A 14,582-nucleotide genomic window follows, 5' to 3' on the forward strand; every position below is an offset into this window, starting at 1 on the left:
ATACTGTGATATTGATAGTGCAATGATATTTAGTGTTGACTATTGGTGCTTTCACAAACTGTTTTCCTAATAATTTATTTATTTTTTTTTTATAAATAATCTTAATGTGGATGTAGTGACTAAGTTGGTAGAGGCAAATGGTTGAACTGCTGTTAAGTTCAGGAAAAATACATCACTGTGATACAGCCTTTAAAACCAGGACAAGACAACACTTACAGTATTACAATATCCAAAGTCTTAGATCATAGCTAGTCTCATATCACTATATGTATTAATATTGATATATTGCTGAGCCCTACATGACGTTTCCAATGATATCACCAAAACCTGAACATAATGAGCTTTGTGAAGATAGATGTTACAGCAGGGCTTTTGTATTGGATTGTAATAGATTGTACATGAGTATTTAATAAAGGGATCACTGAGTGCATGTGAACTTATTATGTGAAATTATAGCATGTGAACCTACTGAGGGCTGGCTCTATTACGCTATAACTTCCTGTTAACCCTCTCACAGGCCTGGCCTTATAGGCTAACCTTAATCATACTGTACCTCTTTAACAACAGTAGCCTCATTGATAACTCCAGTGACTAAAATGCTTTAACCTAACCACATTCTCTTCAGCTTCTGGGCCAGATTACTATTTTGGAGCCACTCAACCAAAATAGCTGCAGATATTGCTTCATTACGTTTTGTGTAAATGGCCTTCATCTCTCTCTTATTTCCCTCCCGCCTTCACACCTTTTCCACTTTCACACTCTCTTAAAATCCCTCTTTTTCCCTCTCCATCCTCCGACAGTGAATTGCTTGAACTGGGCAGATGATATTGAAAAGATACCCGCCTTATCTTGCCTCTTCTACTTCCCTCCTCTTTTTCGTGTTACTTCCTCTCACCTCCCTCTATAATCTCCCACTCTCCTCTCTCCCCCACTCTCCCCAGACAGTGTAATTCCTTTAAAATGATGAGCGAGCGAGGCCAGGTAGACTATATTGAAAGGATTTGTCAACTGACGAATGGCACAACCAAGCAGATGAAATTGTAGTGAGCGTCTCACTGTGCAGCCAAGAAAATACTGCTAGCTCAGACACATACACACACACAAAATGGGACATAGACACAGCTGTGCTCTAACAACTACATACACACACCCACATGGACGATACCCAAGTGCATGTACGCAGGTACTGCTACAAACAGGCACACACAATTTAGCCAAACTCTTACATAGTATGACAGCCCACTCAAAATACTACAAACACAGTCATGTACACCAAAAAATGAAGCAAAAGACACACAGCTGAACAGCTTTTAAATGGTGAGAGGGAAGAAGAGGTCGAAAGATGGGTAAAAAAGCAAAAAAAAAAGCAAAGACTGGAAGTTTTTTATGGTAGAAGTTTTGTATTGAACAAGTTAAAATATAACAAACTGTAACCAGTCCCAGCCTGAAAGGAAGTGGGTCTTAGGAAAGTAAATGGCCCATTTATGAAGCATTTCAGCCAGTCTTTCTTTTTCTGATTTTACTATAACCAACCCTTTCTTATTTCCACACTACTTGCTGATGACATTTCCATATTTCCAGCTGATTTCACATGATTGGTTGATGGCTGTTGGCAGCAGCATTCTCTGCATTATTGCTAACCTTTCATATTTCAAAGAAACACAGCTGTCACTTTTATTGGCTCTTTTGCAAATTGTTGACTTTTGGCTTGCAGAGGGCATCAGTGTGTGGTGTGTGTTAGTGAGTGTGAGTGCTGTTTTATTTTCTGCTTTACCTCTATGAGTGTGTGTGTATTTGATTGAATGAGGGAATGCTTGTGTGTTTATCTGGGTGTTTTGAGCCGATATGGAGAGAATTGAACAGTGTAGTGAAGCAGTGAAATAAATGGTCCTCTAGGCTGAATATTTGTTCAGACCCGTAGACATTGACCATCCTTCTTTGTCTCCACACTTTGAGGATTGCACCCACAGACACGCATAGCCAAACATGAAATGATTGGAAGCATTGTTTGTAGCAGAAACTCTAATTAAGGACTATTTATTCAACAAATGTGTCATGAAAGGTGGAGAGGAAGAAAGAGGAGATTGATGTGCAAAGAAAAGATGAATAGAGGAGTACTTGGTGAGCTAACAGCTAGCATGTCAGCCAGGTTAGCGATAGTCAGTCACAATAGCCCTCCAAACTTCAGTTTATTTTCTCTTTATTGGGCCTTTAACTCCCCCCAGCATTTTGTTCTTATGATTGTTTACCATTTCATCCAAGCGAAAGTTACTGAAGAGGTAGAAAATCTCTCTGGGCCAGCCATCTCAGTTGTTAATGTAACAAGTCACACACTGTATTTAAAAGACATATTTGTGTCATTGACTCCCATGTCATACCTGTCTACAAACCATTTCTCTTTTGTATAGCAGTTTTTATTTCAACAGCCTTAGAGATAGAGTAAGGAGCTTGGACATCCAGAGGGAGCTTGAAGTAGAGCCGCTGCTCCTACGTGTCGAAAGGCATAAGTTGAGGTGAAAATGGATGGAAGGTTTTAAAGGGCAGCACTATAACGTGTTAAGACGGCTTGCTGTTGGTCAACAGTTGTTGTTGTTGACCATGACAATTTACAATGGAGCCGCACATCAGGTGGTAACTATTTAAAATCAATTCTTTGACACACAGGAAGCTATTGTAAAGATCAGAGAACTAGACTGACTTCTGGTCTTAGTGAGGACTCTCGAGCAGCATTCTGAATCAGCTGAAGCTGCCTGAACAGCTTTTTAGAGACCTGTAAAAACAGTGTTTCAGTTGTCCCACCCACTGAAGATGAATACATAGACTTCTGAGAGAGACGTAAGTTTTTGAATTTATTGTATTATTTGGGTGAGAGTAGGCTGAGTTTGTAACTGTCTCAACATAAAATGTTAGGTCTGAGTTCATGACTATACCAAACATTCTGGCCTGGTTTAAGGTTCTTAACATTATAGAATCAAGCTGAACACCAGCTCTCAATCTTTCTATTTTAGATCCAAAGACAATTATTGTTGTTTAATCCAGTCTAACTGAAGGAAACTGTAGGACATCCAATCACTGATTTGTTCAGTGCACCTACTAAGTGCTTGTATGGGGCCAGGGTCACCTGGTTATATTGTAATATAAATCCATGTGTTGTCAGCATAAGATTTACTTTACTCTCACGAGCAAATCCACTAATCGCCCCAATTGCATTGGAATGTGCTGCCAAATTTCACTGTTTTCAATCACAGACTGTGTAAAATAATGGAGGTAGCTCCTGTTATGCTACCCAATGATTTGTGGACTGCCGTTTTGAACCCTCAAGTTTTGCACTGGGGCCATTGCCATTTTAGTTTTTATCCCAGCCAGAACCAGGGGTGACCATATTGGGACAAGAAGTTGGAGCTGTAGATTAGCGAGGGGTGGATCTGACTCGTAGACTTTAGCAGTGCCTCACTAGTCTCGCCGCCAGACAATCAGAGATCTCCACCTTCTGATAGTCTGGGGACACTCCTTTCTAAAGTGTGTTTAACACACTGGAGAAAATGGCCGGCAACAAAGCAACGCCTCTTGCATTTTTTAAAAGGACACGCCCTCCCAGAAATGTGTGCTTCCCCTTCTCTCGTCCGCAAGGAAACAAACACACAAAGAGCTTGAAAATGGATGCAGAGAGATTTAACTCTGTTTTATCAAACGTGTGCTCAGTCCACAAGATTGTGGAAATGAAGGACTTACAGCGACTTTGTTTAAAACAACAGTCGGACTATGTTTATGAGCACAAGAGTTCAGCGAGCCACTGAAGGACCGCCCTGCGGATTTACTATTGGTTCTGCAACGTAGGGAGTTTTTTTAAACTCTGAAATTGTATCCACCCATCTTAACACAAAATCAGGGAGAAAGACATCAGTCTTTAGCTAAGCAAAGCATCTAAAGACTGACTTGTGAGTCTAGTGCCTCACAGATAGCCTGTAACTCAAGCGGCCCTTCCCCTAAATATGCGTAACTGTAAGCCTTGATAAAATGAAATGAAAACAGGTGAGTTATATTCAAATTTCCCCCTGTACAGTTGTCACAAATGTTGAAACTAGCCACAGAGGCCAAAACTGTTTTGTTTGTTTGTGTGTTTTTTTGTACCAGGCTTTCAACCTGTTTTTCTGCTATAAAGTTGGGCATGGGCATCTGTGGGGTTTGACTCACTTCTGGAGCCAGTCTCAAGTGGCCATTTGAAGAACTGCTGCTTTTGGTATTTCTGCGTTGGCTACATTTGTCAGCCCAGGGGGTTGCTGCTTGTTTTCAATGCTGATGTGCCAGAGCCATTAGACTGCAAATCGTCTGACTCATTTTCTCTCTCCTACGCACCCACTCCTGGGAAGTGCCCAGTACAACTTCAGTTATTTGCCACTGAGAGGACTATTGGAGCTGTTGGGGGTTAACTATTTTGCTCAAGGGCAACTCAGTAGTGGTAAGAACAGAGTGGCAAGTTTTTTTCTCCTTTTCTCCTTTTTCAGATTTATTTGGACAGCCTGTAGATTGAACCAGTCTGCATGTGTGCTCCTTTTTTTTTTTTTTAACAGCTCATTGCCACCAGATGAAATCCCCCTTATATCCCTGAAAAACAAAACAGAAATTAAATGTAGTCTATTGAGGAAATGAGAAGCCACCTCATTTTCCTGATTGACATGTTTTAAAAAATAAATAAATAAAAACACAGGTTTTAAATGGCTTTAATTGACTCTTGGGTAATTAAACTGAACTCTCCATGGAGTGTGTAAACATTGAACTGCATAAACAGTGAGTAGATAATGAGATTTTAAAGCATCACCTGAATCCCTAAAATAGACTACCATATTTGTTCAAATGAAGTGTTCAGTGAACCTGCCCATAGTCCCTCTGCTATACTGGGTAAATCTCCCCCATATGCTCTCAGATCTGGTTAGTTAGACATTTAATCGCTGATGTGTTGCAGCATATTTCTTTTTTAACTCAGAAATATTTAAATTTGAATATTTTATACTAACTCTCAATCTAAAATAGCAAATTGCCTTTTTGCCCACTCTAAAATGATCTACCACTTTATTTTTTTTACACTCTCAGTCGATCACCACTAAGGTTTTGTTTTTGTTAGTTTACAGGTCTAATTCAGTCCAGCTGTATCATCCTGCAATCAATCATTCCCTCCCTTGGTTTTCTCCTCCATGCTATTGCCCTCATTTTATGTTGGAGGTATTTAGCCAGCACCCTTACCCAGAGTACCTCGCAGAGTTCACTTCCTTGATCGCCTATCATTATACCCATTCACAACACCACACACGGAGTCATACCTATCCTTTGTTCATATAAATGAAGCACATATTTCCACTCCATCTCTCTTACTTACTCTTTCTCCTCTCCGTTCTTTCTGCTTTGTTGACTTTTCATTTATCCCTCTTCCTGTCTGAGTGCCTCCTGACCTTTACCAAACAAAACACACATTCACACACACTGTACACACAAATGCATGATACGGGATGAAAAAGGATGAATATAGCTATTTGTAAAGGTTATCTGGCCCACAGCTATTAACAGCTACCACTACAGCGCTTTGGTTTCAGAGATAGAATAGTCAAGTCAAGAGAAGGAGGGACATGGTACAATCATTGCTCATATACTTTGTGTCATCAGTGTTGACATAATTCGCCACTGATGCCAGCTATTACTTTTTTTATTGGTACTTAGGTTCTTGTCACGTGTTTCCTTTGACATGTAGCACACTAGGATGTGACATTGATAGCCTGTTGTGAAAGCCTGTTCTCAACCTTATTTTAATACAATAATAAACATGTGAGTTGTGTATGGCCTTCCTCTGTGTGTGTGTGTGTGTGTGTGTGTGTGTGTGTGTGTGTGTTTGTGTAAAGGCATATTATACTCCTGCATCGGCGCAGACACCTAATTTGCTGCGAAGTCTGACAAATGGGCTATGTTATGCAGTTCTTATATAAACAAGCTTTTTAATGTCAGTGTATTCAAATGAGTGCATGAACACAGACACACACAGTGCTGTTCACATCTCGGTTTTCGTGTTAGAAAGAATGCAAACACGTATAGACCCGAGATCTTGATCTCAGAGCATGCTAATAGAAAAAAAAACTACTTGAGTAAATTATCCTCAGGGGAGGTGTTTGGGAAAGGTCTAGACATACCTTAGAGTTCTAATGTTGATATTTAGATTTTTGATTGAGCTAACCTTTTACCGTTTATTTTCTTGAGACCCTCTGGAGGAATAATCTCATCACTGAGTTTATATTTTGCATAGACCTTTCTTTGTGTTAGAGTTATTCATTGCATTTTAAATGCGTATACCCAAGGATATGGTAAATAAAAAGGTGGATAGAATACTAATTGTTTTCTCAATTGCCTTAGACAACCAAAAGCAAACATGCTTCTCCCTTGGCACACAGAGTGCTTATGCAATCATTTATTCTGAAAAATTCATAGCATTATAATTAATGTTAGCCTTAAGAGATCGGTCAGTAAATTTAGTAAACTGACTTTGACCATTATATCCCCAACTATAGGAGACAGTTTCGTGTATTTACCAGTCGGTCTGCTTCTTTCACATATACTACATCCTTCCATGTTATTTACAGACAAACAGACTTGATGTTTTGAGCTCATTCGCAGACATGGTTCTCTTAAGAAACTAATCCATCAGATTAATTGGAGCAGTAGCGGATTAAAGTTGTACCAGACAGCTACACAGTTTGAACCTGCCCAAATTTGTGAAGGTGAGCCATAGTGAGGCTTTTTTTAAAGGGGGGAGGGAGGGAGGGAGAGTGTGTCAACATGCTGTGCATTAAAACTACATCAAAACAGTGTCATGTAACAGCATGCAGTAGTTTTGTTACAGAACGAAATATGAAGATGGCTTTGTTTGTTAAAGACAGACTACTAAGTGAGGGACTGAAAAGTCTGCTAACATTTTATAGTTTTCTTGTTTTCCACAAATCCCATGAAAAGGCCAAAAATGATAAATCGATCCTTCTTACAAGTATTGCCTGTATATCCAAATACAAATTCCCATCCCATTCTCTCACATCAGTGAGTCAAACAGTATCTCTAAGTGACATGTGTCTCCATTCAGATGAACACGACCACTGTTTTATTTTGAGTCAATCCCACATACACTGTTCTGCTGCCATAAATACTTACTGGTAGGAGTGTAACGGTACACAGAAGTCACAATTTGGTTCACACGATTTGGTAACAGTTCAATGCAATTTTGGTACGGCAGAGAAAATAAATAAATTCAGAAGGATACATTAACTTTCATTTATCTTGAACAGACAGTAATGTTGGAGTCAAAGACAGACAAAATTCTCTCGTGTGGGACAGAGGAAGCATTTTGCCCACTGTCAACTTTGGTAAACTACTTTCATTATAAAATAAGGAACATTTCTGTATTACACTGTGTGGACACTGAACAGAGACTTTCCCCAAAGGCAACAAATCACAATAAGCTGTAAAACTGAAAAACATTCCTTATGCTATGAAATAAAAAAAACAAAGTATGGTTTGCTTTTTGCTGGATGTGATCTGCACACACACATTGGTAGAGCATCACCAACACACTCTCCTTGTTTTATACACAACTCTCTCTCCACTGCTGTTGTTGCAGACCATGTCTTCCAGGTCCGGCATTTCGTATGCGCTCGCCATAGTGTGACTGACTCTCAAGCCAATCAGCATGTTGCGCTAACAACAGCACATGCTGCTAATGACATGTAGCAAGGATTACAGGCAGGACTCACACTTTTGAACTTTGGCTCCTCATTAGGTGCATCAATCTACATATTGTGTATGTTATGTGTGGCTACATGCAGCGGACCATGCCCCTCTTACTGTGATGGTCTGGCACAAATGCACAAATCATTACAGCCCTACTCAATGGTGCACCAGATGTGTATAAATGCATAGCTGAACGTAGTCCCCAGCATAAACAGTATTTACTCCTGCTTATGAACCATTTGCTAAAAACAACAGTGCCCAGCTGTTCTGGGTAATTGCTTTCTTTTTTAAACATCTTGAAGATGTACTTTTAAGACTGCTTAAATAAGTTGTGAAGTACTGAGAAAACTTTAGATGGCTGCAATCAGGTGCTTGCCTGTGCCCTTGACAGGTGGTCAGACGTTGTGGCACAGATTGGATACAAGACAGCTGCTAATGAAAGCAGATTTGATTCAAGCATTTGTACGATCCGTTCCACCACTTACAGGTAGGGGTGGATTGTATGTTTGACTCTTTACATACTTTGACGCTGAAAAGGCCCATTCAGGCAAACAATGAGCCGTTTGAGCTGTTTTTCTTTTTTGTACATCAGTGAAGATCCTCTTTTGATTCTTCAGATAAACCTTATGTTGAAGGGTTAAAGTACTCTTGCCCTGTTTTGAAAAAGTATGTCGTAGTAATTTGGTAGCAGAAGCACTGGAAGCAGTCTTCATCTATATGTTATGTACGTAGGTGTCTTAATAGATTCATTTGTCTCAGCCTGTTGTAATTTAAATATATGTAAAACAGGTAGTTTTTGTATTGGGCTATATTCAGCACCAAACCACAATACAAAGAATGCATGGGCTGATACACAAGTGTCTGAGTTGGTGTGTGTAGGTAACCGGTGCGTAAGAGAAAGAGAAAGAACGAGTCATAGAGTGAGACTGTTGAGTACACTTCCATTCATCTCCACGTTAGCTCGGCTGCTTTTGCTTTCAGACCACCATGATGTTTTACGTCTTTCTAATGAGCACACATACACTCAGACTTTCTTTTACACAGACAAATCCTCCCTAAACAGTCTCATTCAGAAACACGCATTTACTTACTGTGTTTTCAGTAAACACATGCACAGCTACATACACTGAAACACACACACTCTCAGCTCTGCACACTAATGAATGAAACTCCTGCATTCTAATCCATCAGATTAATTGGAAGTGCCTGGCCATGGATTGAGGAATTTTTCATCCCCCAAGCACTGCTCGTGCTCATAGCCTCTATCTTCAGTTTCTGTTTATGTTGAGGAGGCAACATGCAGAGAGTGTTGTCTGGAAAGGTAGTATGAAGTAATGTTTGTTTAGTTTTGAAAGAAAAAATCCACCCTAGGATACTGATGCAGTTGTCTCTCATTAATTTGTGTTTTTTTTCCCAAGCTTGTGAGTTTATGTGATGGTTTTTTTGTGTGTGTGTTTTTTTTTCTTTCCCAATGCCTTTTAATCTGCTTCATGTACTTATAGTGTACTTGATTTAGCAGTCATTTCCCAGAGTGACTGTTCAACAGTCTCCTGAAAAGGGGACTGAACTTGTCTCATTCAATTAAGGTTTGCTTATGGGCTAGTTGTTAGCCTTTTGTGACACGGCACAGCTGTGCCATTTTCTCAGAGTACCTCTCTCTCATTGCCCTGCATTTACATTTTTGCCTTTACGGCTGTTGAAGTTTTTACACCAGTGCTTTGCTCATTTAATCTGGGATAAAATCAAGGACAAAATTACCTGATCCCATGACAGTCAGAATGTTTAATACATTTAAACATCTCATCTAGAGCCAATTTCCTGTTTCAAAAGGTTGTTTTTTTTTTCAAATGTAAATCTTCAAAATGTTAAGACTTGCTTTCTTTAATGAAATCTCTACAGTCAGTGAATTTCTGTGCATTTGCATTAGTGTGCTGCTATAAATCAGTAGTTTTCTACAATATACTGTACACAGATTAAATCCATTGCAATTCCATACTTTTATGAACCTTATCACATTCAGTTTAGGTTTAAGAGGAGAGCTGATTCACTGCAGTTATTGTGCCACAGTCTTTCAATGTTGCACTTGTGTTTAAGTCCTTCTGAATGGCTGTGGTTTGTGGTGTTGTTGACTTGGGTGTTTCTAAGACTGTGTCTACCCCTATAACGTTTCATAAAGGTAGAATTTATTGCAGAGCTGTTGCATTGAGTGCATTGGATGTGGCTCAATGTACCTTATAAACTCGTAACTGAGTGAATGTATAGGCTTAGATAAAGGCAGGAAAGGCTTTTATTTTAAATGATTGCTAGACCGGAGTATAGAGGTGGACCTGCAAAAAACCTGCCAAGTTCCATTACCAAATTTTTCAACATACAAGGCAATCCTAATGCACAGCTACACCTCATACACGGTACCATAGTGCTTCGCAGTAATGTTAGACAAGCGGTGTCCAAATCACTCCCTAAATTTCATGTGCATGCCTGTCCAAAAGCCAAATGCCATTAAGAATGTTGTGCCAGCAAGATAAATCATTAGATACTTGTGTGTATGTGTTTTTCAACATTCATTTACAGCCACTGTTGCACCAGCAAGTGACCCAACCCTTGTGCTTGTGGTTTTTACATTTTAAATTAACAAAATTTGACTAATTTGATATGTTCAAGATATCAAAATAGAAATTCCTCATGATGGGACTGAGTTGCACTCGCAGTTTCTGGTGTTGTAATTAGGAATGCAAAAAGCAATCTCTCACCAACTTCCAAAAAGTGCAGCGCAACCAAAGTAAACTTTTTCCTTGGTTGCAATAAAGTAGTCTCGGTTTGTCAGTCAATAAGGAAAGACGCTTGATAACAATTCAAACCCCCCACTCAATACAGAACAACAGGTCTGTGTTGAAGACAAAAGGATCTGTTTCAGCCTTGAGCCTTTGTCGTCTTTATGTCTGCTTTCAAGTGCAAAAAATCTTCATTTATCTCCACTGAAGCAAGAAAAAGCTGTCCACCCTTTACTCCTCCTCCTTTGTCATCTTATATTCATCTTTCCGTCCTTATTCCTGTCTGATAGGGAAAGAAATGAACACCGGGGCAGTCGAGTGGAAAAACAGACCCTAGATGTGCCGTAAACCTAGACGCTAATAATCTGCCGGGATTCAAACACTGTGAAACAAGCTGAAAGACTTCCTTCCTATCGCTCTCCCATTTGTCTCATTTCCACACGACTTCCACATAGTCGTCCTTTGTCTGTCTCTCTGCTTTGCTCCCATCACACACAGACAGATGCCAGTCGAATTGGGCCTCTGACATCTTATCAGAGAAGCTTGCTTGTGCAGAGTTTGCGCCTTAAGCATTGTGCTGTGTGGGAGACTTTCTTCAATGGTTGAGACAATGGCTGCTGACTGTAACAGACTGTGATCTATGCAGGGAAAACTGACACGCTGAAGTGATGTGTCAGAATGGTTGGCTAGTTGGAATACATTTACATACAAATGCATTGTTAGAGTCGAGTAACACTGGCGAGACTCTGCAAAGACTAATTGAGTGTCCTTATGCACGTTCATGAGATTCGGTCATCATCATAATCACCCTTAAAACTGCCATATAAAGTTATGTGTTTCCCTTCTGCACCATATCTGTACAAGAGTCAGTGGCAGGTCTGGACTACTCATGAATTTCATTCTTACCTAAAGTGAAATAAATTACGTATTAAGTATCTGTACGTGCCACGAAAGAATGGAAGATCGTATGAGCAAATTTTTCTTCATTAGGCCCATTGCCCATCACATTATTAACAAAAAGGGTTGTGCCCTCTGCAGCACGCCACTCTTTCCACTCTTCTCTGGTGCCTGCCCTCAGACTGGCTCAAGTTACGTAACAACTGCACTGTTTGAGAACTGGCAACCAATCAAAAATGACAAATGACAGAAATGTGGATAAATGATCTTCTGTGTTATCCGTTTTCTGGAACAAAGGTTTTGATATTTTTTTGGATGACTTTGTCTACTAGTTTTGTCCTACGAAAGAGTTGGAAGCAGCATTTATGCTGCTACGATGCATTTGGAGAGAGTTGTACAGCACCTGCAAGTTTAACAGTGGGAGTCTCCATTAAGAGTGAATGCAGGGTGATACAATCTTTTGTGTGTCTGTATCTGTAAGTGTTCCTGTATGGTGAGATTGACCTCTCTGCCTACTCAGTGAAAAGGTAGCACCTCTACACACCTACGCAATACATGGGAGAAATCTTTGTGACTCACAATACACAAGCACACACACACATGCATGCACTCTCAAATTGATCTGCACACACACAAATGACATATTCCTGCTTATAAACTTTGTGTGATTGCATCAAACACACACAGACACACACAAACAAAAGCAAATTGCTGCTGATATGCTGCATATAAAATGTATCCTTGGGGGAGAAAAGTACTGGCCACTCTGTTCTAGATCCCCTGTGTCCATCATGATAAAGCAAAAGATGAGATTAAGCCAGGAGCTGGATGCCATTTTGGCTACAACCGAGCCCAGTTTACTTACATTTGGAACAGTTATTGTACTCAAAAGATAAAGGGATGTAGGGCAACATTTTAAGCCAGGTTCATAAGCCATTAGAAGTTTTTCTCTTGGGATGGTACCAAACGTTTGCCCTCTCTGTATCTTTAAGTACAATGAAGACATTTTTCAGAAAAGGTTATGACCCTTTTATGAATGATTTTCCAAATAGCTTTCTTTATTCACTGCTTCCAACTTTTCTGTTACATTTTGCCCACTGTACCTCCTTGTTCCTCACCATTCATAACTCACCCCTCCATTTCTTCACTGCATTGTTCTTTATTTCTTCAATTAGGAAATTTCGCTGAGGATGTAACCCAGTGTGACCTTTTGAAATGAACAATGTTAAACTAATAATGTCCGTGTCTTTGTTTCTCGCCCCAACAGAGTTATATTCATGGCAGCAGTCAGGCTCAGTTTGTGGCCGAGTCTCACATCATCCTTCTCCTGAGTATCCTTTCACCAATGGGTTTGTGTTTGTATGTTGTAATGTGTCTACTTAATTGAAACATGGCGCTGCAAAATCCAAATCATCTAGAGCAATTTACCTCTCTGTGAATTGTCCAATAGCTCTTCTTAGCCATAAATACCTTTAATTCTCTATTTGCTCACACACATCGCATAGGAAGCCGCCTTTCCTACATCCGAAACAGCATCCAACTTCTCTCTCTGCTACATTTATTTTCCCGACACGAATGCTTTGTCATCCGTGTGCATTCTCCATAGGGAGGCTGCCTGCTGGACTGAACAAACAGACAATACAAAGACGCGAGATTGTCCTCTTTTAACTTCACCTCCTTGCCTGATTTGTTCCAAATTCAACCCCTGATGATAGGCTGTGTCTCTGGGTTTGTGTGTTTACTTGTGTACTTTTGGCAGGATAGATGTTTCTGTTTGTGTTTGTCTTCTTCTCTCTCTCTGCTTGTATACCCGTGCGTACTTGCACTGGTGCTTTTGTATGTGTGTGGGTAATGATACTGTTCATTTCTAGCTGTTGTGTTCATCCCCATGGGAAATAGCAGGTCCAAGGTCGCACCTGCTGCAGAGCAATATTTGTTTGTCCACGCTAACGCAGTTTATTTTTTTTATTTTCTGCCCATCTGATTACATCTAAATGAAACACACACACACATACGTTCACACCTGCTGAAACACGTACACACCCACTGCTGTTGTCTGTGCAGGTGGTGTTAACACATTTTACATCCATCATAGACGCAGTTTCCCCATGGATGTAACCTTGTTTAATTCCTTGTGCACAGGCGCTCACACATAGGTACCACGTGCAGTTGCATGAGTGTACCATTTTAGGTTGAAATAAAAACATGGATATATGTATTTCTCTCATTCTTACATATGGACTGGCAGATGGAGGCATATGATCCCTCCAAGCATGAACAATCTACTGTTTGTTTCACAATAATCAGATGAGACAGGATTGATGAATTGTATCAACCAAACACAAAGCATTGTGGTTCAGACAGAACTGTCCACATTGACAAAAATCTTAGCTATCCACTGGAGAATGCTTAAAGCGTCAATGTGTAATTTGCTGGCCTTCAAATTGTTCTTGTTCATATAAGGTGTCTGAAGGACCAGCTAACATGAAAACAGATAATTGAAATGATGAAGTTAGATGGAACCAGCATTGTGAGCTGACAAACCTCTTAATACCAGAGGATTGAAAAAAACGTCTCCAGCTATGCCTGCTTTAGTGCTTACCTTATACAGATGGTATAATATCGATTCATTAATGTAGAAACATGGATTTCAGCTTTAAAGCTCTTTTTCTATCTAAACTTAAAGTTTGTTTGTGATCCAAAGGAACGAATGCTTAAAATGCATCAGGAAAAAATAAATAAAACAAGGTAGTTTTATGACGAATCATGGCCTTTTGAGTAAACAAACTAGAATTTAGTGTGGAACTTCAGATCGTTTTTGCTTTGTGCCAGTATGGTATTTTGATGACATCTCTAACCTTGAGCAACTTTAATAGGTTATAGTGGAAGTGATTTAAAGTTTAGTACCAAGGAAAACTAGGATTAGAGATTTCAGTGTCCGACTTCGCAAACATAGTGTCTCTGTCATCTGTACATAAGCCAATCTTAGATATTCCAATTTGACTTTAATATAAATCATTTAAGCAGGAACAGAATATATTTTCACTCTAATGATTTCCATGTGGATTTGTAGTGTGAATATTTTCCAAAACGATTAGGGTGCACCATGACAGATACAATAAATGCAGATGGCAGAACTGGCAATAGGATGGC

General features: G+C 39.7%; 1 protein-coding gene across 1 annotated transcript in view; it reads left to right on the top strand.

Moving 5' to 3' along the window:
- tusc3 (tumor suppressor candidate 3) overlaps nt 1-14,582 on the top strand; it is a 101,529-nt gene that overhangs the window by 60,602 nt on the left and 26,345 nt on the right. Inside the window, exon 7 of the mRNA XM_049572413.1 lies at nt 12,697-12,760. Coding sequence (XP_049428370.1) covers nt 12,697-12,760 — 64 coding nt within the window. The remainder of the gene's footprint in view (nt 1-12,696; nt 12,761-14,582) is intronic.

This window comes from Epinephelus fuscoguttatus, linkage group LG3 (genome assembly GCF_011397635.1).
Source record: "Epinephelus fuscoguttatus linkage group LG3, E.fuscoguttatus.final_Chr_v1".
NCBI classification, from domain to species: domain Eukaryota; kingdom Metazoa; phylum Chordata; class Actinopteri; order Perciformes; family Serranidae; genus Epinephelus; species Epinephelus fuscoguttatus.